Raw genomic sequence first — 26,077 nt, forward strand, 5'->3', positions numbered from 1 at the left:
AAGCTCGGAAAGCTAAGCAGAAGTTATTTGGAGAGGAGAGTGACTGCCATTGGTTGAAAAGAGAGGTAAAAAAAAAAAACTTCAGTGGTGTGGAAACATTATGGGTTCGCGGAGTCAGACGTGGATCAAGTAGACACAGTGTGTAAACTTTGCTACAGTGTTACAGTTCACTAAACATAGATGTTTACATTTTTCATTTATTTTTATATTGCAAACATTTGCACTGTTATCAGTATTTGCACACTATTTTATATTATTTTTTGACAATCTTTAAAGTCATTATTCAACACATTGTTATTGTTAAATAAACATCGTCAAATAATCGAGATCTCAATTTCAGTGAAAATAATCGTCATTATCATTTTTGCCATAATCGAGCAGCCCTAGTTTACATGTGACTGAAAGAGAAGCTGTAAAAGCTTTTTCTGGTGTTCTGTCACACTGTGGTTTTTCATAGTAATCATTGCTCTAACACAACTTTTCCATTTGTGGTGCTTTATGACGTCAAAGAGATTACATATCCTTAATATAGTCATCTCAGGCACATTACACAGTGGACTTGCCAACCTGCTGTTCAAACCTTATGTTTGTAAGAGGAGCTGAGGGGCTGCACCGAGGCCTAATATGAGATGAATAATGTTTATTTTGAATTGTGAATTATGCAGAGGTACTCTAATAGACTCCAAGGATAATAAATATGGAGCTGGAAACGGACATATTAAGTCCACTTTGAGCTGGAGTTTATCCAATCTTCTAAATACAAAATGTGAAAACATTGATGCAGATAATGTTGTTCAGGTGTAATTTCTCTCTCCATGTGATGTTTGTAGCAAAACAAACAATCTAAAAAACCTAAGAAAGGCTTTTAGGAGGTCACTGATTACGTTAGTCAGCACTGAGATGAGGAGCAGTAGCAAATGTTTGCCACGATGATTCGATACGAACCATTAGGACTAATGCATCATGCATGACGTTTTTCATTCTTTCAGTTATAAAGAATAATAACAATAATAATATTGGTGGCAGGTACGTGGCTCCAAGCTGTGGTGTATCTTAATAGAAGCTAAAAAGTATTTTTCTTCAGGCCAGATTTCCGGTTATGAGCAGACTTTGTCTTGGGATTAAGTTTCTGCTCAAGTTTCTCTTGATGTGAAGCCTCAGTTTAACTTTAATCAGGCCAACTGTCATTTAAACAGAACCCATTGTCAGATGGAGTACAGTGATTAATACAATGCTAACCTTTTTACCTTTGCAATTTTCGTTCTTTTGCTCACTGTAATTATCTCTCAGACGTTCACTGATGAGGCTCTGACAAACATCTATGTCTTATTAATCATCATATTGCCTTGATTTTATGTTTTTCAAGCAAGTTTTCTCTCTCTGTCTCTCTGTCTCTCCCACACCCACACCATTTAATTTCAGTTGAGGTTTCTCTGTTTGCCTTGTGTCAGTGATGATAACTTTAATTATTGTGCCTTTGCTGTCTCAGTCCGTGCATTCTGATGAGCTGCGTGTTTAAATAGAAGCGCATATACACACAGACTTTGGTTTGGGTAAAATGTGAAGAACGGGTCAATTAAAAGGGCCTTTGACTGTCCAGAATGTTTTAATTAAAGTAGCAGTGAAATGTAAACTTGGTTCTAATTATGATTAGCCTTAATTAGCTGTCATTCTGATCTTAATTGCTTTTGAATGCAGCTGACCTCCACATGATGCATCTCCACGCACCAGCATCAGCGAGTTGCTTGTGCGACCCGTTGTTCCATCACTGTACGACTGTCCGATTGCGCCTGTGCTGTTGTTGTTTCTGTGGTATATATCTGTAAGATGTATTTATTTTCTAAAACGAATGATTTCTATTGTTTGCTGCAGATTCTACTGGATGTGGTGGTGAAGAAGAGTGAGGGCTACAGCGTGGAGCAGCTGGAGCGATTGTACTCCCTACTCAGCCAGTGCATCTACAAGCATCGTAGAGAGTACGACAAGACCCAGCTACTCGAGGTCAGAGACGCAACACACACTTGTGTAGCCTTTATAATGTGCATTTAGTGCCATAAAAATACAAAAATAGTCCTTATCCAGTACTGCAGACTGCCTTGAGCAGTTCACTTAAAGGTGAAAGAGATTTTGTTGAATCATAACATTTCATTTCTACTTTAAATAATGCATTAGGTACACAAATGCCGTACACAAATTGCCATTTTCAGCTTCTCAAATATAGAAATGTATTGACAATGGTAAAAAATGTTTTCTTTTATTGTTTGAAACCCACAAACACTCAAAATTATTATATAAATTAGATGGACAATGCCAAGAAATTCTGGGCAGCCTGCAATAACTGCAGCTTGGAGAGCAGTACAAGGTCTAATAAACATTGGAGTGCCTGGCCTTTACCTAAACCTTATCCTTTGTGGATAATCATTTAAAGCCACGCACCACCCAAAGACTCTTGCACTGAAAAGGGTCAAAATAAAACAAACTCGGGCTAATCAGAAAGTAGGTTTAAGGACAGGAGCAATCGAGCTTCTTGGGGACCAGAGAACCCTCCTGAAGATTTTCCAAGAACCCACTCGTAACCTTAACATAGATTTAACTGGTTTGGATTTAGTGTCACATGAACAGATGAGTGGCATGTGTTTCTCCGTGCTTGAATGATAGCTAGCTGGGTAATTAGCCAACTTGCGTAGCAGATCGCAGTCATATCAGTGTTTCTGCTGGCCCCCTCCCCTTCTGTAAGTCTGTATGTTTAACATTTGCGTTTTTAGTGATGCGGCATCCCGAGGATTAGTAGTAAGTAATTCTCAAAACAAGATGTCCTGGATGTCAAGAAAATGTTACTTTTTAGATTTATTTTTTTATATTTTGTCCTACAGATTTGACCTTGTTCAGACCAAATAACTCAGATTATTAAAGAGCTGGAAACAGTTGTACACAAAGGCAGATGATATCGGAGAAGATGTGGCTTTCTCCTTAGGGAGCTTAGACATCTCTGAACACTGCGACAGACTGAAACAAGAAGACGTGTTTGGCACTTTCTGGGATTCATGACAAAAAAAAAGGCTAGATATCGACTATGGAAGAAGAGATGGGTAAGAATAGCATAAACAGCATCTAGATCAGGGTAGAAATTGAGGTCTGCAGCAGAGTGTGATCTAATGAGGACAGTGGAAACTATTAGTGAGAACATTTAAAAAAAATAGTTTTCATTGCTTGTGGGAGACCCCCACAGTATATTCCACATAATTCTGATGTTAGTTGGCCAAACGAATGTACTGAACTTCTTAAACTCCACTGAGGCTTCATGAAAAATGTATTATGGCTTTGTTTTCCAAAATAATTACAATTTAAAATGACACTGTGTTTCAGGCGGCCAGAATAAGATCTTAGCGGCACAGGACTGAAAGTCCTTTATATTCATGAATGCAATCAAGCCACTGACACACAATGATGTTTTATATTATGGTAGCATGGTGGTAATTTTGAGGAGATGTAGATCATAATGTAATATAAAGACAAACTTGTGCTACAATAACCACAAATGTTCATTTATTTTTTTCCCAAGTCTCTCGGGAAAATACTGCAAATAATAATAAGCGAAGGATAACAAAAGGGACTGAATGAATGGGAACTTTTTCCTTTTAAGTTTAGCTCTTTCTTGACAATGTTCCATGCAGAAAAAGCTGCTGTATATTTTCCCAGAATCCCATCTGGTCATCTGCTGCTGCTGTAGGATGTCAGTGCAGACAGGGGGCTCGGAATGGCAGTGTCCTGGCGCTGGTAGCCAGTGCCGGCTGTCAGGATGTCAGAGGGAGGAAGCGGCAAAGGGAGAGAGAGCAGTCAGCCAGGTGGTGCCGCCTGTCTACGGGCCGCTCTGGTGAAGGGAGGGAGGGCGCGTGTCTGGGTTCGTTTCATACTGCCAGCCTAAATTGGTGTTTCGAGAGCAGAAATGTCAGCTCATCTGGCACGTGTTTTGTTTGCCTGCATTTCCAAACATACATCTCAACCCCACAGCAGGTCATCTCCTTGTAATTCCCTTGAGAATGCAAAACCACGAGCACACACATGCACACCGAGGTGGTCCAGAGTATTAGGCTGCAGCCTTTTTGGAGGCAACTTAACGTTGCACGCCGTTGCAACTCTCTGTATTTATGTCCGAGTTGTAGAGCTGAGTGAAATGGAGCGCGTCCATACATTTGTCTCCCTTACGTTCTCGCCGTCCTCCTCTGGGCACGGCTCGTCTCAGTCTTCCTGAAGAGCTGACCTTTTCAGCAGATGGAGCGGACGGCACGCTGCGTTTAAAGCCAGAGGGACCGTATCTGCTCTGTACACAGAAACACGCAAGCGATGTTCCTGTCCACAAATTGGCGTATGTGTTTCCCTTGGCCCGGTATCAGATTTTGCTCGTGTCTCAGACAGCAATTAAAGACTTTGTAAGGGCCTTTGACCTTTAACCTAAATCTGTGCTGTGCCAAAGCTGAACAGGATACCAGTCAGGTTAACTAAACCCCTCAATAGTTGGTTAATTCTCTGCCAGTTTTGTGTGTATACTGCTGAGGGCTTTGGCCTGCAGGTCAATTAACACTTTTATTCCTACTTGTTTAGCCAAAGCAGCGTCATGAATAAGTGCTTAATTGTTCCTAAAACTAATTTGACCATTGAACTATTTGATTGGTTCCTGGCATGCATTTCATATTTAGAATATTGATTAAACTTGAGCTTCAAGAGTGGACTATTATGCTCATTTTCCAGCACCGTATTTTGATTCCTGCACATTATTAAAGTAGCATTTTATTATGGAGTTCAGACATGATCTTTATTTATCTTACACTGGGCTTTGGTACACCCCAACAAGCATTTAGCTCAGCGGTCCCCAACCTTTTTTGCGCCACGGACCGGTTTATGCCCGACAATATTTTCACGGACCGGCCTTTAAGGTGTTGCGGATAAATACAACAAAATAAAACTAGTACCGGTACAGAAAAAAGAGAAGATTTATTCATAACACACGTGAAAAGACCCAGGAAAACCGAGTAAACGATAAAAACGACAACAAAATAACGCTGAAAACCGATAAAAACCCTGAAAACCATACATTTCACACCTGAGCCTCAACTCTCGCGGCCCGGTACCAAACGACTCACGGTACCGGTCCGAGGCCCGGGTGTTGGGGACCGTGATGTGGGAGTAGATAAGATGGGTTCAAACAAGGTGGGTGCACCAAAGTAATTTAAAGTTAACAGAGGAGAGCATGCTACGCTGGATTTTTCTTTTCATGCACGGCGTTGAGAGCCCCAGTGAGATATAAAACACCTAAAACTGCAGTTTGGCTGCAGTTGACCTGTTGAGCTGTGCAGAGGTTAGACATTTTTACCATGTAAGTCACCATCCACCCATGCTAGATAGAGACAGAGTGCTACAGGCTAACTTTATGTCAGTGAGACAAAGGGGAGGTGCTGTGAGGGCTTGTTAGTCTGCTGTGTACTCGGGATGACAGCGTGCGAGGGCTTCAGGCAGATAAACTTTAGATCACAGCGGCGCAAAGCGTCAAGGCAGTGAAGAGCTCATTTGCATGTGCCCGTGTTTACAGTGAAACACAGCAAAAAAGTGCTAAAAGCACAGATGTGTCTAAAAACATGGGCTGAGTCGAGGTTTTCACGAAGACTTTTTCATTCAAGCTTCACCTTTCTTGGCTTTGCTGGCTTTTTACAGCTCGTGCAACCTGGAGTCGATCGCTGTGGGGCTGTGATGAAGTGCTAAGCGCTTAATTGTTGTTCTAAATGAAGTTTCAAGAGAAGTTGGAATCTCATGCAGAAGAACACTGGCGTGATTAAATTTACCTGGCTCCAGCTAGATTAGGTCTCATGTTCGGATGTGTCAGCTGAACGTTAAATACACAGGCAGGACTGTTTCGGTGGGAAGAGTGAAAGCGGACTCCCTTTTGTTTGGGTTGGGTACTGCCAACAGTAATGCGTGGTGACGGCAGAGCTGCCGAGCAAACGCCGTTTTTAGGCTGAATGGCAATACATGATGTATATGTTCCATGTGAGATGTCGGCAATGTTTAGGATCAAAAATAAAACACATAATAATAATAATGGATTGGATTTATACAGCGCTTTTCAAAGCGCTTTATAATGCCACTATTCATTCACTCTCACATTCACACACTGGTGGAGGCAGCTACAGTTGTAGCCACAGCTGGGGCAGACTGACAGAAGTGAGGCTGCCATATCGCGCCATCGGCCCCTCTGGCCAACACCAGTAGGTGGTAGGGTAAAGTGTCTTGCCCAGGGACACAACGACCAGGACAGAGAGCCTGGGGATCGAACCGGCGACCTTACAGTTACAGATACGCTTCCCAATCCCCTGAGCCACGGTCGCCCCATAAACTTTGTGCGGAAACGTTTCAACACATGTCACAATGAAATTAAATTAGAAAAACGGTGATAAATTCTTAAAAATGGAGACTGACGCTTTATCAAATCCACTGAGAGAACTAATCATTTTATCCTGAGAAGCACAGGTGTTGGTCTGTTGCAGCCCTGATTGGTTCATTTGTGTTGTTGTGTCCTTTTGGTGTTTAAACACTTAATTTGAATCTGAACCGAATGCTTTATTAGGTATTATCAGGTTGGTTGCAGCAGAAATCGAGACTCATCAGACCAGGCACCGTTTGTCCTGTTTTAAGCTGACAGGGCTGGTAATCGGCGTGCTCTTCTGCATACATTGATTGTAATGAGTTACTGTTGTCCCCCTACCAGCTTGAAGCAGTCTGGCCAGTCTCCTCAACAAGACATTTTTGTCCAGAGAGCTGCTGCTTTTCTCTTTTTTACACCATCCTCTGCGTGGGGGGAAAATCCCAGCCCGTCTGGAACCATGCCCCATTCAAAGTCACTTCTTCTCCAATTTGATGCTTGACCATGTCTAGATGCTTAAATGCAGCCACGTGATTGGCTGAACTGGTGCATGGGTTAGCGAGCAGTTGGAAACAAACAGGTTTCCTCAGCGCCATTAAAAGATTACATCTGCCTTCTTAAATTTGAGAGCTTCAGTTTTGTATTTATTGTTGGAGCTGCGCTGATCCTCCCTCCATGCTGCATGAGAGCAGGCTGCATATGCAGAGGGAGGGTGGGGTGGGGCTGAGTGAGTCACACAGTTTAGTGAGAGAGAAGAGATGCAATGCACTGGCATGGCTTTGCTAAAGAGATGATTTCTGTAGCTCAGCTTGGAGCAGGGGTCGCAACCTTCAACATCAAACGAGCCTTTTTAGCTGAATAATGTGAGGGGGGAAAAACGTGTGTGTGTGTGTGGGTGCAAGTAACAAATATATAATAATATATATACTTAATACAAGAATAATAAGATGTCTTAATAAGAAGAAGAGTGGAAAAACAAATATATCATAACCTCGCAGGTCTATTTGAGTTCACAGCTTGTGGAAAATTAATCAAATAAAAAATAGCAGTGAAATAAAAAGAATAATCATGAAAACTATTTGTATGTAATTATGACTTCAGTCCATTTCCATGTGCTGTCATCGTCTGCAATAAACCAGCCCTGAGCACAGCGTGTTCACCCAAAGGGGGTCGAAAGAGCCGCACGCACCTCCCCGACCTCTGGCGAAGAGGGCATCGGTACAAAAAGTGTGGTCTCATCATCTATCGCCCAGCTGCTTGCCCAGAAATCTAATCAGTCCAAAAAATTCAGTGGTATTTCCAAGCTGACGTTTGAAAGGAAGAAATAAAATGAATAAAAAGTGAATTTCAGTTTTTGGCATTGTCAAACCGACAGCTCAAATACAGTCAGTAAATAACAGAAAATCTATTTTCTTCATCGATCATCTAATCCGTTTATGAATGGATTATTCAGCTTGTTAAAACTTGCGGTCTCTGCTGGAAAAAGTTTGATGTTTAGATGTTAAAAAAACTGCTGTAAAGTTGGCAGTTTTTCTTCCTTTTTTTTCTTTAAACTTCTTGAAATTGATATCTTGTAGCCGCGCGTGTCGCACTGACTCAGCCATTCAGATGAGAGAAACACACAGTGTAACATCTTCCAGGCATTAATCATGGTCTAGTGCAGGCTAACATCCATCTCTCTTCCTCTGGCTCTGCTCAGATTTAGTCAGTGTCAAACTGCTGTTTTCACGCTGAGAAAAATCGCCCGTCTCATTCAGGCACAGCTTTCCTTCATTTTACATCATTTATCATGGTGAAAGCTGTTGTTTGCTGTGGGAAATTTCCAAGTAATATTGAAAGCGCGCCGCACAGATGCTTTATACACACAGTCGAGTTTGCTGTGTTAGTTGAGGCTAAGCTCCGTGTGTGTGTTTGTTTGTTTGTGCAGGAGATGGAGGCGAGAATCCAGCGTTTTGATACATTCCTGTGAAATGGAGAGAAAATACCCATCAGGTAGATCCTGAACAGCCTGGGACCACAACAACAACACAACACACACAAAACTGAGTGAGCACGAGTGGAGGAGCTTCAGCCCTCAACACAAAAACACCACACAGGAAACTCCAGCACCCTCCTCGTCGCTGGGAGGGAACAAAGCGAGGATGAGGACAGAGACATTCAATGGTGCTATCGTCTCAGGAACCTGGCCACATCCAGACGCATACTACACAACCAAATCCCTGGAGGTGTGTCAGCCACACTTATACACACACACACACACACAAACCGACAGTGGCAGGCAACACTGGTGCTACTCGGGTGCTATCCTCAACTTTATCCGTGCTGCTCTCGGGAAGATTTCTTAAGTTTGGACGACTAGAAAAACCAAGAGATGGGGTGATGTCCTATCACAACGTGGCAGCGCGTACACGCCGAAACACTTGACACGAGTATGCATGCATTTCTACAAACAGACGCACTCACTCAGACCCTCACCAGCAGAAGTGTGACAGCAGAGTGCCGCCAAGAGACGAGGACGGGGAGCGAATGGGCGACCCACGCCAGCGAGCCCTCCCGCCCTCGAGTGGAGCGCTTCATCACAGGCCAGTTGTTACCGCGCTATCGTGCGACCTTTTTCGTTGTCGTTTTTGTTTCGTTTCCTCTTCTCTCTGCCCTTTTAGCTACTTGATTAGTTCCATATCTGAGCCACAATCACCCAGAAGAATAGTTTACAAAGAAGTTTTTTACCGTAGACACAAACTCGATGAGGTTAGCACAGCAGGACTAGAATCAATTATGTCCTCTTCATTATGGCGGTCATCAAGCGTGGAAAGCCGTTAGCCCCCTCGGCGCTGGTCTCAGAGTTACTGGTGAACAAGCGTAGCGTCGCCTCGGGGTCATCTGTAAAAACCTCCTCACTCGAAACATTCGCTGGCAGGCCACCTCTGGCGTTCACAGTCTTAGCGGATTGTTATGTCCTAAATAGTTGTGCTAGCGCAAACCCCCGACTCCTCTTCACTAGATTCACAGTATGAATGTTTTCCCTCCTGCTCCAGCAGCGCCCGCCAGTTGATTTTTATTTTTTTTCCCCCCTTTCTTTCGTTTTTTTTAACCCCCCTACCGACACACTCCTGCTGAGGAACTGGAAGCAGTACAAATTGGAAGGCGTCTGTACTTTTTTGCACTGCCTAGCGTGTGCCTTATTTCAAACCTCATATGAAAGTGGTATATTTAGCAGGATATTTGTTTTTACTACTCGTGACAATGAACAGGCTCCCAAGTTGGGGAGGGAGGGTATTTACCACCGAGGTCACGGGGACCTTGAGGCAACGACGACTAAAAACGATTATCTTACCGCCATTAGATCGGTTCAACATATCTACGTTATTCACCTCTAGTTAATTTTGAACTCTTTGGTCAAGAAATAAGTGGAAACAGTGTTGTGGTCAAATACATCTCAGATGATGTTCAAATATTTAAATTTATTCATGTTTCTGTAATAAAACCTCAGACCAGTCGGCGAAGGTCAGTCTCCACCTGAGCAGGACAGCAGGTGGAAGGAGAGGTTGGTGACACCGGCCTTCAGTTTTTTTTCCCTCTTTCTCTTTTTTTAAAAATATGCAAAAAAAAAAAAGATAAAAAAAAAAGGAATAAATGAAATAAAGCAAATCAAAGGATTCATCGTGCCAAGTTTTATCTCACTCACTCAAAAGGTGCTGACATAACTGTGCCTGTTCACCGGCATTCTGTTTCAAAAATGTTCTATTAATCCTAAAAAACTTTGTTATGTTTTATATTTTGTAACTTTTTTCTACATATTTTTTTTTTTTATAAAAACGCTTTGCTTGAATTGTTTTTACATGTGTTGTGAATCCACACTGAACAAAGGCCATTCTAGGCAGTGCCCGTCACTAAAGTGTGTAAAAAGCATTACTTGTTTCTGTTTTACGTGTACTTTATGGATCTGTTCTGCTCTCTTCTCTTTCAACGTCAGACAAGCGAAACTGGATTTTCACCTGTGGCCGACACAGAATATGTTTTCCCGACTGTAGTAAATCAAGATACTTACAGAAGCTTTATAAGGTGGCATTTTTCTTCTTCTTTTCTCTGTGTGTGTTTTGAAGATGCCATATTTTGAACAGGTGTAGACTGAAGAAGCCCGCCCCCCACTCCCCTACCCCTCTACCCCCGTCGTCTTTCTTCATCTCTTTCAGTGCACTCTCTCGTCCGGTCCTCAAACCTCTCGGTGCAACTCTAACCCCAGCTCACCTCTGCCTTTTCTCCGATTCAAGGTGGCAAAAAAATCTAACGAGCGTATGCAAACTGGCAATGGCAGGTTAGCACTTGGACTACTGCAGAGGGGAATAAAAAACCAATGCTACCTCAGCTTAATTTATTTTAAAGCGAAAACTGTTTACTGGGTACAAAAACAGTATTTCTTTTTTCTTCCCACTCAAAATACTGTTGCAACATCCACAGTACCACCTTAGGTACCAGATCAGCGCAACCACGGCTGCTGCAGTAATCCAAGAGTTGTTTATATCTCTCTGATTGTTATATACGTATGTTTGCATTTGAGCCAGATGATGATTGCATAAATTTTACGGATATTTCATGGACTGTATATTTGATGCTTTAGTTTCAGGTTGTCTTTGATTACTTTACGTACTTTGACACTGAGGAGACGTCCCAGATCTGCTCCTGTTATCACCCAATACCTTCTTAAAAGCTATAGAGAGCATTTTCTGCCTCTTTACACACCCATCGCCTTTTACTCCCAAGTGTTCCAACTGTGTTCGGGTCTTTTGTTTTTTTATTTTCATCTCATGATTCTGGATATTTATTATTAAATATGTTTTACACCTGATATTCAGTACATTCAGTCTTTTTGTACGTCTGAATCGGGAAGCGTTGCGCGTCCATTTGAACGATTTTGCTGAATTGCGTAGCGTTTGTGTAGCAGGTTTATTTGGCGTGTACGGGGGAATAAAGGGTTTACAGGTCTCTCAGGTTTCAACACGTGACAACTTGCCCTTTCAGCTTTTCTATTTATTTCATTGTTCTGATGTTTTCTTTGTTGAAAGTGGTTACAGACTGTGGCATACTGGAAGAGGCTAGCATTAGAATATTTAAAACAGTTATGAGGAAAAGGACCAGATCAACTTTCTGTTAATGATGTTCACTTTGTCTCCAGTTTCTGCCAAGAGTTATTTTTTACGGATTTAAAAGAAAAACCATGGGGTATAAAATATGGGTAATCAAATGTCATACATTGTGCTTTTTCTTTTTTTTTAATCATAAATTGTTGCCAGTTTGGACTAACAACCAATTTTTGTCTGGTAGTGGAGACAACTTAGTCCAGTATGCAGAAGGAAAAAGGCTTGTTCTATCCTGAATTATTTTCTTCCCTCTCTTTCAGTTAATTTAGACTTTTCATAGCTTTGTCAGTTCTGTTTGTGTATCTAACACACCTGTTCGCAATTGTTACTTTAGTGTAAGTTATATTTGAAAAATGGAACATTTACTGTATTTCTCAAATAAACTGCTGTGATATACTTGAATAAAGGTGCAAACTGTAACTTTGAAGTGCTTGTTTTGTTTTGTTTTTTTCAAAGTAACTTTGACAAGTATTAGCCTAAAATATCTGCAGTACCTTTGATGGCCACTTGAGGCTGGATTTGAAAAGGAGTTAACCCTCAGACTCCCATATTAAAATGGGATGGTTTTATTTATTCTCATCAGTCTTGACCATTGACTGGACAAACATGGACGACGCGACAGGTCCCCAAAAATGAAGCCAAAACGTCTCTATCGCCCCCTGGTGTCTGGCTGCAGTATAGGTCATAAACCCCGCCTCCTTCATGTTAGCGGATGGGACTGGGGTCAGACTAAAATAAATTAATTCTCCTCAGATAATTTTTTTCCAAAGATTCTTTCTTTTGTTTTCAATAGTTCTCATCACCCTGATTGATGTTCAAGGGGTCTCCTTTCCCATAAGTTTGATTCTAATTCCTACCGCGGTGATGTTAAATTGGGGTGAAACGTCATCATAAGAGCTTTGACAACTGCAGTCACGGAGAAACTTGCGTATCTCTGTTCGCGAATAGCAGATAGAGCGTAGGCTCTGAGAGGAGGACCAGCGTTTACGCTACGAAAACACGAAAAGCTGTCTAAAAATGGATTTAAAAAAACCGTAAGTGTTGAAGACTATTAAGAGTAGCAGGTGTGTAGCATAACTAGCTAGCAACAAGCCTCCAACACAGTGCGTATGCTAGCGGCTAATCTAACTAACGAATTAACAACAGAGTGATTTTAGAACTATAAGATGATAAGCTGTGTGTCTTTTTTATAACAGTGACATGGTTGTATTTACCTTAATTAAACGAGTCGTCAGTCGCGGTAAACCAGCAAAAAAACTCGAGCAGCCAGGCTACGTAAAAAGTGTAGGGGGGCGTGTTTGCGGTCACGTCCAGCAGGTGTGTGGGCAGGAGCGTTACACAGTCGCTCCACCTCAAGTCACTACTGCGCAGACTCTGACTCCAAATTTGCAAGATGGCAGCCTCCACAAGCGGGGTATTTTGGCTTCATTTTTGCACAATGGTAGGAGACGGGTCGCGTCGTCCATGTTTTCTACAGTTAATGGTCTTGACACTCGCAATCTTTTTTTTTTACAACCGCAGCTATCGCCATCTGGTGGCCTTCCGATAGAAGGCAGTTCCACATTTGTTGATTACAAACCAGTGTGTGACGTCGCGCCGGCTGTGGCTCTTTTATATACAGTCAGTTTGGCGGAACGATGAAGCCGTACTAAAAAGCAGGCCACGGATTTTTCAGAATAAGGTTAATAAGTCTATTCACAGTTGTTGCATTAAGAGCCCTGATTAAAGTGTTGATTAAACCGGACAACACATAAAAAACAGACTTGACAATGTGTTCATATTCTGGTATATGTATTAGGTTTCAATAATAACAATTGTTAAGTTTTCCTTTTTGGGTACAGATTTACAGACGTACCATTTTCAATTCAGCCTATCCATTTTTTTTCTAAAAACATTTATACAGAATTGCCTTCAGGTTTTAAAATATACATATTTCCTCGCTGTATTTACAGAATACCAACCCGACATAATTTGCGGGTTGCAATGAAACATTGTATAAAACAAGCGGATTTGGGAAGGAGGAACTTGAAACACAGAAGAAACATGGATAAACAGATAACATCTATGATAACAGTCGCGGGTGAATATTGTGCTTTTTTTTTTCCGGAGGAATTGTCCCAACTTGAATCTGATCAGACGCCAGCGGAAGAAGGAATTCCCGCTTTCTCTCTCTCAGTGTGGTGCTTTCTTTGTCCCAGAGAGCAAGTCAGTGTGAATAAAGGGAGGAAAAAAAGCCACTCACCCTCCAGATGATATCTCAATCAGACTGGAATTGTACAAGAACAAAATAGGGGGGGAAGAAATCTCTTTTTAAACCCAACCTGACCCCGATTTGATAGTTTTTTCCAATGTTTAGAGAGCCATTAAAAAGGCCCAGGTTACACAGAGTTCTGAATCTGGATTTAAAGTTACCCCATAAATCTGCACAGTTGGATCTTTGCTTCTGGTTGCAGTGGAGAAAGAAACTCATCGGATCCACTGATAAAGAGGAAAACGGTCGCTTCCCTTCGCTTTTCCCTCCTGTCCTTCACATGTCGCTACTGGAAAAACGTTCGTATGCCACAAAAACTTTCACAAATGCATGACTACGAAACCTACGCCTGTTAACGTGTGATTTACTCAAAGGGACACGAATCTGGACCTGCAATGGCTTTCAGCTGAGTCAGATTATATGAAAGGAAATGAAGAAGGTGTTGAGTTTACAGAGATATGCACTGAAAACAAAAAACAAAAGGCAGTACCAGAGAGGGGGGGAAACAGACTTCATTTAAAAACCCTGGAGTTTTCAAATTACTAAGAGGGACCCTGTGCCTGTTTGATGACAGAGAATGAACTACTACCATGACACATACAGTACTGGAGGTTGGGAATCGTCACCTGACATGGCTGAGTAGTTAAACATGAGTACATTCTGCACAGGGCGTTTTTATTTGACTTTATCTTCAGATGTGGGGCAACAGTGTGGATGAATGCTGGCGTCAAGTCCAGAGGTCGCCGGCAGACCGAGCGAGCGATCGCCCGTCTCGAAGCTGCTGTCACACGTCGTCCCACAACTGGAGCTCAGCTGGTGTTAAGCGTTGACCCAGTGCGACCCGGTCCGAGCCACCCTCAGCCACTCTGGATATACTTTTTGATGACCACGCAGCCGTGTCTGAAGAGCGGGCAGGGCAGTGACTGCAAGAGTGTCCAAGTGTTGGTGCAAGGGTCAAATGTCTCCATGCTGCCGAGGGCTGGACCCTCGCTGCTCACGATGCCTCCCGTGGCGTAGATCTTCCCATCCAGAATGACGGCGCTGCATAAAAAGACATAATTTTCTTTGGAATCAAGGATCGGATGCAGGAAAAGTGACATTTTTCTAAATTTGAACACGATATAAAAAGTTATTGTGTTCCCATTTGATAGCAAGCTATTAGTTTCCCTGATGCTCAACTAAACTATATGCAATACTGAATCCTCTCATGTCTACCTCGCAAAAAACAAACTAAACTAATCAAAGCAACAGCCATTCACTGCTTTTCTATAACATCTGTTGGAGGCGAAATCTGCCTCTAACAGACAACATAAAGTGGTAAAAGCTGTTGACTGTTCCACAGAATGGCTGAAAAAGAAAAGAATCCGCATGTTGCAATGGCCCGATCAAAGTCCAGATGTCAACCCGTTTAAAGTGCACTGGTGGGACCTTAAAGAGAGCTGTGCATGGCCTCAATGAACTAAAGCAGCGCTGTGGGCCAAAGATTCCTGTGCAACAATGTGAGGGAGCAAGCTACTACTTCAAGTTACTATTGTGCCACTGAGTCATGGGGTTTTTAAGAGTAGCTGCTGTGCAAGTTCGTCTACGGTGCTACACCAAACTGTGTGGCTCCATAGTGCAGTGGGTTACAAATTAGCCGAGCAAGCGAAAGATCCCCGATTAAATCCTGGGAGGAGACGCAAACTTTGGGATCGCATCCGGTGTAAAAACAAGAAAGGAGCAGCCGAAAGTAGCTTTAGTACAAAAACGACACATCTGTAACTGACTGTGCCGCCCAGTCACCTTTAAGTGAAATCTAAAAGATTGACAAATCTTGCTTTTGTACAGGAAAGCGAGCATTACGCGCGCATCGACTGTTAGGACTGAACAGTAATGAGAGGTAATCAGTGTCAGGAAGATAAGTAGCTCAGTGCAAGTATGAGCTGCTTTGATAAAGCTAGCTCTGAGTCACAGCGGCAGAAATATTGTCGGTGGCGTTAATCACGACGAGACAACAAAGCCACACAAAGACGGCATCTCCGCAAACATGCTGATTGTCACGCTGGGGGCCACGCCTGGGATTATTGACATCACTCGCACTTGCTCTCGACAACATGGGCTAAGGTGGGCGGGTGGGTTGGGGAAGGGTGAGGTGGATTAATTTATATTAAAAAAAAATACATAAAATCTCACACATTACATTCTCTCTCGAGGGTGAGAGAGAGGAGGGGGGGGAAAAAAACCTAGTGAAAAGCAAATATCTGTACAAATGTGCTCGTTTGATATGAGAAACAGAAACAGGAGTTTGTGTGCGGAGAGGATTAAAACTTGGGCCGTAAGCTGATTAGGGCTTTGTACTCCTATTGGGCTTTGGAACGATCTGCATTTACATAAGGTGCACGCTCAAACACACAGACGCGCTCGCACGCGGCGAGCAACATGCCGTCCTACTGCACAAATTCACAGCGCTGTTAGGACCGCGAGAGGAGAAGGGAGAAAAAAAAGATTATTACATAAAGCCTAAATCTACTCAGAGAGAAAAGCACAGCTGATCCAAAATGGAGAGCGCGGGGCGAAGCCTGGAGGCTGCTCTTCCTGATAAACAGAGGGGAGGTGCAGGGCCTGCAGAGGGCCGGACGCAGCCAGGGGAAAATATCTGCTCTCCTGCATCGTGACCCTCCTAGACTTCATCTTCTGCGCGGGAGCGTGCACTGCAGATATTTTTCCGAGTTTCCCTGTCTGACAGCGGCATGTTTGTTGTCCTCCCCCCCCCAAATCCCATCCCGCCCCCCCCCCCGGCCGTGCATCTCCTCCCCTCTCTTGTGTCAGACTTAGTTAAATGTAGCAGAACAGCTGCCTGGCGTGTGCTGGTGCAGCTTATCAATAACTCTGACAACATGATTTATGGTGTACGTTTTGCACATAAGATCACTGTCTGTAATTGCCTCCCAAATGTATTTCATGCATGCTTTTTTTTATTTATTTATTTTCTCGACTTCTGCAAGGAAAAGAAAAGGGGGAGAGAAAAGGAGCGAGAGAGAGAAGAAAGGGCTCAGGGTCTAGAAAACCGTGAGTTCATTATCCAGCCAACTGCACACCTCAGTGGCTCGAGTTGACTGGGATATTAGGGTGTGATCCCACCGCTGTTCATTTTCATTTTTCTCCCTTCATCAGCCATTATGGCCTCGCTAATGGTGGGAAAGTTGCAGATCGCAGTTGTACTTCTTCCTGTTTCTTTTCTTTTTCTTAGGAGACAAACGTGACTCTCTGCACAAATACGCCGCCCCCTCCTCTTTCCGCCTCCACTAAAACCTAAATGACTCAGATTTCAGTTTAATAACTCGAAACAGTCTGTAGAAAAGTTGATTAAATCAAGCCGCCTCAGATGTGTCTTGTTTCTCTCTCTCTGTGACAGACGGCGGCGATACCGATCAGATGGATTTAACAGTCGAGCCTCGCGTATTAGAAAGCAAATTTCCCGCCGAGGGAGAATTCTCGCAATCGAGCCGCATCGCGTTGGAAAAGGCTGTCAGCCCCGTGGCGTTGTTCGAGTTTTAATTAACTGGCCTGAAAACGTTTTTTCCCCGTGCGACCGTTTACCTGTGTTATGACACAAAGACTGACAGATTACTAATAAGATTGAGTTTTAGATTGTTTTCAGGCTGTTTAATAATGTCACAGAGGGTTTTTTTCTTAAAGCTTCACAAAACACAGAGCTGCAGTTCTGAGCTTTTGAAAAATCTTTTAAATTCCACACTGGGGGATTTAACTTGCGTGTGGTGCCGCTACATTAATTATCTCTTACCTGCAGAACTGCCGAGAGTGATTCATGTTGGGACCGGCCTTGATGTTGCCTTTGTCTGGGTCATAGATAGTGGTAGCTCGAGCGTAGGCTCCTCCCAGGATGAATATAAATCCATTTAGGCTCACTGCAGGGGCGTATTTGTTATCTAAAGATATGAGAGACAAAAAAAGGGAGCGAGACAGAGAGAGAAAGGAGAGGGAAAAACAGGAGAGATTTTTTATTTTGAAAAAACGAGAAAACAGAGCTATCGTTTGGATGTCATTCTCACTCACAGCAGAAATTTCCATTCGGTATAATGACATCAATTTGTTCTTTTTTTTCCCACCCTTCCTCCTGGTCCCCGCAGCGCATGCAAAAACGATCATCATCAACATTCTACTTATCACTTTACAGATATGCCCCACTCAAGATTGCTTTGGAAAAAACAAAAAAACAGAGTGGATACCAAAACCGATGAAAAAGCAGAGTTCATAAATCACGGTGGCTTTATTGGGTTCCACTCCAAAATATGTTTGGGCTTAGAAGCAATATAAAAGAGTTACCTAAGTCCCAATAATTCACAATTGCATTAGGCCCTGTGGCACCTCCGTAGATTTATAAAGAACCAAAAATAAGGAAAAGAAAAAGCAATGTGCGCATGTATTGGCAATACATGAGTGAACAGGTGGGATACTGCATACTGTGCATGGTGTATAATTCACTCTGACACTGTATATGGCGCGCGAGGAAAGTAGAGGCATTGAAGCAGCACCGCTGCAGAGGTATAGATGATGGGAAACAAAATGAAACAGTGGTTTGCGCGTAACGATGCCGGCTGGAAACCAGGAGTTTGCGAGCAGTGGCCCTGCTGTGCGGGAAGAGGAAATGTATTTCAAACTCCTGGCAATTTCTCTCTAGCAGACTGCAGCTGGCCAATTTACAAGCAGCATGAATAATGCACGGATACTTGGCCGTAAGCTGCTGTCCTCCCGTTTTCTGCCACAGTGGACGGGCATCCCTCATCGCAAACAGGCACCGGGAGGATTCGAGCCTGATGCCTTAATAAAGGCGGCGCTGGCAGCCCTAAAAAGCCTCACCTTTGTGTTTGATCCAGCTCCCCTTTCCTCTTACCTTTTGCTGAGAGGAGACTGGCATATTTCATTAAAAGGTCAGCTCTGGAGTTCAGAGGTGCTGCTGCTGATGATTATTGAATTGGCTGTGCTGCATTATGTGCTCTAGGAGCGCGCTGCCATGCTGGGGCTCTGTGTATATAGTGCTGCTTTGAAATAAATGATAATGGCAGCAAGTGCCAACCTCCTGGGTTGAAAAATGAAGCCAACGAGAAAGTGCCAAAAACTTAAGCTGCTGGAATGGCCACTTAAGGTTAGCTCCAAAAGTAAGTCAGTCCCTCTAGACTCTAATGCTTAGCTTTACAGCAGAAATAAACATGTACAGCCTGGTACAAAAAACTCATTAAAACTTTAGTAAAGCTTGAAGATGTGCATATTTAAGGGCTTAGACATTCTGAGATTCTGGTGGGGTGTTTTTATTATTCGGTTGTACTAAAAGGTCCCGTCTTTGTGGTAAGAATATTTTATTTGAGCCACTTTTTCAATAGTCAAAAATCTTTTTTGACTCCTTTTTAATGCTACAGTTATTTACAGTTAACCAAGTAGCTGATGACTCTTGCCCAAATATAGTGACGTTAAGTGAAAAAAAATACCACATGCAAAGCCTTTTGTAAAATTGTAGTCCACAAACCCGTGGGTAACTACAAAACAGCTACGTTGATCTTTTATTATGTTAGTTAAAAGTTACAGTGTGTAAAATTTCATCACTAGATGTCAGTAGATTGCAGTTGACCAAGTTCTACTTTCATGTGTATAATCCACTGTAAGACACCCGTCTCTGGTCGCCGTCCATCTGTAGTGAATGTAGGCTGTCAGTCGGCTGTTTGCCTCAGCTGTCAATATGCGGCCACATTTATTTACAGTGGAGCAGATTGTGAAACGAGTCAAGTTGTGTCAGAGAAGCTAAATTTGTCTGATGACAGTAATACTGAGGTGAGTTGTTGAGCATATCCTGAACTTTTCCGCTGGTAAACTCTTAGCTGCTGTTAGCCTCTGTTAGCTGCTGTTAGCCTTTGTTAGCTGCTGTTAGCCTCTGTTAGCTGCTGTTAGCATCTATTAGAAAAACCTGTGTTTTTAAGTGTCTCTAACATCTAGGTTTGCTAGCTCTCTCTTAGTTGATAGATACAGAAAATGATTCGCACCCACAGCCATCAGGCTTTTCAATTGTCATACAAATAGCGGATGATCCATATCAGAGTATTGTTCTTATTCTTAACATTGTTCAAGTCAACACTCAGCAAATAAACTCTCATATGATGTGAGAATGTAGTTAAACAGTTTATTAGAGGTAAAGTGTGAGTTTTAGGATACTCGAGCCTAACATTAGCTGGCTAATTGTTAGCTTATAACTAGCTAATGTTATCATTTTGCTGGCTCGTTGTTAGCTATCTGGAGACGGGTCAGTCGCATGTCTGAACTGCTGACAACAATTATGACAGTTTCTGGAATAAATTAGCATGTTTAGACATGTTTTGGTGTGTTAGAGCCCTAACTGCAGTTCAGGATGAAGAGGACGATAAGGGCTTGGTGTGCTACATATACTGCTGATCTCTAACCACATACATAAAATGAAGTTAGGCAGATTGTCCTTTTTTTCTATCAAATAACCTAAAAAAATATTCAAGGGCTCAGCGTTGGGTGATCTTGTTTTTTCTGATAAGAACATTTTGTTTGAGCCTTTTTTTCGCTAGCCAAAATCTTATATAAGGCTACAATTGTGTTGAGTTGTGCTATCCTCCCTTTCAAATATGATTACATTAAGCTAAAAATACCAAATGCAAAGTTTTAAATGGTCCTGCACACAGCTGTGGGTAACTACATAACGGCTACATCCACGTTTGCTAATGTTAAGCAGGTGTAATGTCTACAACACCCAACATCTTAGTTCAGTGGTGGCATGCTAACATTTGCTAATTAGCTCCAGAAACTTAAGTAATGGAGCTGATGAAGAGTTCAAAAGAAAAATTAAGAGCTCATCAAAGTTAGTCCTTGCACATTTTCCAAAAAGCACTCGAAGAGTTGTTGAAATATTTCACTTAAAATCTCAAATACCAAACTCATATGAGTGCTAGAGAAAAAGAGGATCACCAAAGTCACGAATGATTCATCCTCCTGGGACCAGTGTCTGCATGAAATTTCATGGCATATCATTCAGCAGTTGTTGAACTATCTCACTTGTAGACTGACAGAGACAGACTACGCTTCTATTGTGGTTGAAAAATACAGTATTATTCACATATGACGATCCTGCAATCATTTACGTAGAGTGAAATGCAATCTTGAGTTCCACTGCAACCATCTGAGGCGTCAGCCTCAATTTCTGCCCTTGAGAAACAAGTTGCCACTGATTGGTCCTCCTCACATTCTGCCAGACGTGTTTATTTTCTTCTTTTACCTTCCTCGTCTCATTGATATGCTGCTGCCAGTCTTCCTGAGCGTATGTGTGTGTGCCAGCGTAAACGTGTGTACATGATGTTTTGTGTTAGGTCCCATAAACACAGAACACTCATTTCTCTCTGCTCTGTGCCTGAGGCAGAATAATAACAGGATGCTCTCAAAGGAAAAACCTTCCTCTCTTTTCCCCCCATTGAAACTCTTGCCATCACTTCCTGCCTCTCTCTAGCGGACTAACAGTAAGCACCGAGTTTGAGTGCTTGGAGGAGTACCAGGCAGGTAAATCTCATAGTTCTTGTTTGGCAAGCCTCAGAGGACTGCTGCTGGGGTTCCACTTCTCTTCCACCGCTTTGGTTTTGTTCTCATCCCTTGGCCTTCGTTGCAGAAAACGAGTCATTTTTCGCTGAAACAACATTGAGATACAGTAAAGGGAGCGCAATCTGTCTGTGTCAGCTGAAAACTTTTCAATTTTGAGATGGACTTTGCTATTCTTGAAATATCACAATAGATTTTGTCTGCTTTCGCAGCTGGAAGGTTAGAGAGCTCAGCCAGGAATCCACAGCTGACCACGTTCTACATAAAAAATGAATAAAAAGAGGCAACAAAACAAGGTTTTAACTCTGCAGCGGTGATAGAAGTATAGCTGTGCCTGCGGGGCAACATGGGCTGACACACTCTCCCACACCTTGATAAAACAGCTTAGTCACCAAGCCTGGGTTCCCCCCGGGCTGAGGTCAAGGACATCAAACAAAAGAAAACGCACACACGCGCACACGGGTATGATGAATTGTGTAGCTGCTGTCTCAACAAACACCTTGTTCTTCCCTATCTCGTTCCTGCATCAACACCGGCAGCAGATATCCGACGCTGTAAAACCAGCACACAGCAACAATAACCCACACAAATAGAGTAAAGAACAATTCACTCAATCAGACCAATACTGTTTGCTGTACAGATGTAGACAAGACCGCAGTCTCTGATAAAAAGCCAAACAGCAGCCTCCATCACAAAGCCGCAGCGGCATTACATCGACGCTGAAATGTGCGGCCGATCGCAGGAAGAAACGCAAACAAGGCATAAACAAGACGTTCTCCTCCAAACGACGGAGGATGAGGTGATCCACTCCAGCTCGCTGTATCATACCAGAGAGCGTGAGGGAAAAGGACAAAGAAGCGTCAGTTCTCTCTGCCAGTAGCTTAGATAAGATCACAACAAGGTAATTGGAGCAGCGAAAAGTTCTCCCTTTTTTTTTGCCTCCCTCGTCACACACAATGTTATGCAGTGTGAGGAGAATAAGAGCTGCCTTTGAAATGATGGGCCGAAATAGCTGAAAGAGGATGATGCACTTTAATTCAGCATGATGGGTGCATGTCCAATTAGGTCGCTATGGAAACACTCCACCTTCTCCACCTCCTCTCGCTCTGTCACTTTCCCTTCCTCTTCCTCCACCTCTGTAAATGGCGCTCTCGAGGGCCGCGGCCGGTCTGCCGTTACGTCATTCGGGGGAAACGGTCGGTATCCCGACAGAGAGACCTGGGCGGCGGCGCTCCTGCTCCCGGGCTTTTGGAGTCTACCGGTCGACGGGGACCCGTCTGTCAGCTGGGGGACGTCGGCGGGTTAACTCAGGTTGGAGCAGCTCGCTGATGATTCTTCTCACGGTGGAACGATCCATTTCAAATGATTTGTAGATCTTTTTAACGTTCCATAAGTGAGACCCACAGGCATTCTCCAGCATTTTCCTCAAAATCCTCAAAGAGGCTCTTTTGATCTTGGCATGGTGACTCCCCACGCTTTAACAGCAAAGAGAACAGCAAGTTCAAAAGTTCAAAAAGGCTGTAATCATCAGGAGCTTCGCTGGTTGTAATTTTAAGAATTTAAAGTTACGACAAATGTACCTGTGAGACGACATCCTTGACTTTGGTTGGTCATTTGTTGTGGATTAAGTCCTGCTGTGCCACGTTAATGCTTTTCGGTACGAAACTGCACGTAAAGATGCTGTAAACTTAATTTTTTGTTAAAGCTTCTAAGATTTCAAACATGAATTTAGTTTGTTTTTTTGTTTTTTTTGTGGAAAAATATTCTCATTTATGCTTCATATTTCTACAATTACTGCCTCATTTCTTTCCCTCAAAGAACATGCTGTGAACAGTTTGTTTTTTTGCAGCACAGATTAGTTAACAAAAATGAGAAGAAAGAAAAAGCCCCTAAAAAGCCTCATATATCACTTCTGTCATCAGGAACGACAGCAACGCTAATAGGGTTTTATGAGAATATATGTGCACGGCAGTATTTGCCAGCATCAGCGTTCGTATCCACTCCAAACATGCATCTGCTGAACACCATGCATACATACTTAATTTACTGTGTTAGCATGCTAACAGCAAGCTCGAGAGGTTAACTGGCGTGTCAGTCCTGCAGCTTTGTGCAGATTTTCAACAGAAATCTATCAAAGAGTTGTGGCCAAGACTTGGTTGGACAAACTGTTTGGTCGATAGACATCTGCTACATTTAGTAAGAACACAATTCATAGTTTTTAGTCATGTGACCGGCCTGCAGACCCCATGAAGGGTTAAACACCCCTCTAACATTCTGGATAATCCTGCAGCACAAGGTCTGTCAACTTTCCGTCTGTTTCTAGCCGCAAATATTTAGATGACCTCTCAACTAAAACAGAAAATCATAAAAAACAACGAGACAGTGATGCCTTTCCCAGATCCCCGCCTCAGTGAAGCTTAATATCCATCCTGTGAGGGTTCCCTCCCTGTTCACTGCTGCCAGGTGAAAAGTGTTCAAAAGTGCACACTGATTTATCAGCTTTAGATCTGGATGGGTCGATATTTCTGCCGTTTGCGTGTTGAAGGACATTGTCAAGGAATGGTGATCTGTAATTAGCTAATGTCGAGCCATTGGTCATCGCTTTCAGGCTCATTGCTGTCAGCAGTCTGTGACAGCAGCGACAAGGCAGGAACACAAAAAGAAAAAAAAATGAAGGGAACACAAATCAATGTGAGTCCATTGCACCTGATTTGGTTCAAATGAAAGTGAGGTGCACTGCAGAGACAACCACCTGAAGGGAATGGTTTTGCAGGTGGTGCTCACAAACCGCTGATATCTACTTTTTTTTCCCCTCATTGATTTTTCTCAGTTTTGCTTTTTGCTTGTATCCTCGTCACTACTGATTGTATGAGACAGAATCTGCCGGGTTACACAGGTAGTCCAGCTCTTCCAGGATGACACATCAACACATGCTGTCCCAGGAAGGTTTACTGCATCTACCAGCACTGTCTCGAGAGTGTGGAGGAGATAAGAAACAGGAAGTGGGCTGTGACACGAGGAGAGCCGGACCAATATCTGCTGTTTTGCGTGAGGAGGAGCAGTAAGAGCGCTGCCATAGCCCTACAACATGACCTGCAGCAGGCTAGTCGTGCATCTTTCTCATGAGGGTATAAAGATCCAATATTGTTTAATGGCTCTGTGCTCGCGGCATAGCACCGAATTTGCCAGAGAACACCAGAATTGGCACGTCCACCGTAGCTGCCTGTTCTCTTCACAGATGAGAGGAGGTTCACACTGAGCACATGTGACAGACGTGAAAAGGTCTGGAGATCCCGTGGTGAACATTACGGTGCCATCGTCCAACATGACTGGTTTGGCAGTGGGTCAGTGATGGTCTGAGGAGACGCAGACTTCCATATGTTAGCCGACGGTACCCTGACTGCTGTCGGGGTCAGACCTTGTGCTTTGTGCTGGGCCCCGGTTTCCTCCTGTGGCTGACAAAGGCATCGATGCCACTGACAGGCCCTCACGTCCTGAGGACATGAATCCAATTGCAACCTCTTGGATATTATGTATGGGGTGCATCCAAATATCACCACAGACTGTCCAGGAGCTACGTTCTGCTCCAATCCAGGTCTGGGAGGAGAATCCCCAGGATACCATCTGCTCTCATTTGACTGTTATGTCGTTTTTACACATCGCTGTAGAGATTTTCAACTTGAATTTTTGATTTTTTCAGTCATGTGTGATTTAGGGGTTCTCTTAATTTCTTTTAAGCAGTGATTAAAAAAAGGCTGCATGACATAAATATATAAAAACTGTTCCTTTAATGACACGACTCTAAGCGGGGGGTTATCGCTCATATTTGAAACACTGATATTAGAAAGAGAAGGAAAGACTTGTGAAGCTGAGGCAGGAGTGATTGCCTGCCTATGTTATGTTTCAGCTCCACTAGAACGGATATATTAAAGGGGTCTTTGATTGACCTTTTTAAAAACATGTTACACGCTGATTTTTCTTCTTCTCTGAGATGGAAGCAGAAAACCGTGGCATTTTGGTAATTTAGGTGAGCTGACCTTTGGAGAATGAAGTAATGAGACTTCATAAATAGCTTACTACATGTGAAGGTGCTCTGTTATGATCTTCAGACCATATACTGCTCAGCAGAGAGAGACACGCTGAAGACAAAGGAAGCTCTGGATGAACGAAGCTGCAGAGACCCCGCGTATCTCAATAGACTTGTTGAAGGCACTATTTTTGGCACGAGTAATATTATTTTTCACTCTGCGAGAGATGGGAAGTCCGTCCTGATAAGTGTTTGTGAAACCCATTTGCAGCCCACGCGGGAGACGGTGCACGCAGGGGGAAAACACACACACATAGACGCGCGCACACACACACAGCTGCAAAAAATTGTAAAAAATATTTGTGTCAGTTGATAAGATGGTGCGGAGAGACCATGAGAGACGGAGTTGGGGGGTGTAGGGGTGAGACGGAGAGATGAACAGAGAGATTAGAGATGGAGAGCAACGGAGGGAAGCAGGGGGTTGTTCAAGGAGCGCTCGCCGCCTCGCTAAAATCATCGCCGGCCCAATTTCACTGGAAGCACTAAACCCGTCCATTATCTCCTGCCTCGTTGGCTGTCAGACGCCAGCTCATCTACGGCTTGACAGATGACGATCTGTCTGTCTGTGTCTGCCATGCACACAC

The 26,077-nt window shown here is 43.1% G+C and overlaps 2 protein-coding genes across 6 annotated transcripts in view; one reads left to right on the forward strand and one right to left on the reverse strand.

Annotated features, from left to right (window-relative positions):
• The window catches only part of atad2b (ATPase family AAA domain containing 2B), a 71,272-nt gene extending 59,314 nt beyond the window's left edge, over positions 1-11,958 (forward strand). Inside the window, exons 27-28 of the mRNA XM_087851830.1 lie at positions 1,873-2,001; positions 8,343-11,958. Coding sequence (XP_087707956.1) covers positions 1,873-2,001; positions 8,343-8,384 — 171 coding nt within the window. The 3' untranslated portion in view covers positions 8,385-11,958. The remainder of the gene's footprint in view (positions 1-1,872; positions 2,002-8,342) is intronic.
• A 1,369-nt stretch (positions 11,959-13,327) lies between these two features.
• klhl29 (kelch-like family member 29) overlaps positions 13,328-26,077 on the reverse strand; it is a 280,861-nt gene continuing 268,111 nt past the window's right edge. For all 5 annotated transcript variants that reach the window (XM_087852069.1, XM_087852071.1, XM_087852070.1 and 2 more), the window contains 2 exons: positions 17,589-17,733; positions 13,328-14,845 (listed from right to left, as the gene is read on the reverse strand). In XM_087852069.1, the coding sequence (XP_087708195.1) occupies positions 14,662-14,845; positions 17,589-17,733 (329 nt within the window). In that variant the 3' untranslated portion in view covers positions 13,328-14,661. The remainder of the gene's footprint in view (positions 14,846-17,588; positions 17,734-26,077) is intronic.

This window comes from Neolamprologus brichardi, chromosome 15 (genome assembly GCF_056152115.1).
Source record: "Neolamprologus brichardi isolate AB-2024 chromosome 15, ASM5615211v1, whole genome shotgun sequence".
In the NCBI taxonomy this organism is placed as follows: domain Eukaryota; kingdom Metazoa; phylum Chordata; class Actinopteri; order Cichliformes; family Cichlidae; genus Neolamprologus; species Neolamprologus brichardi.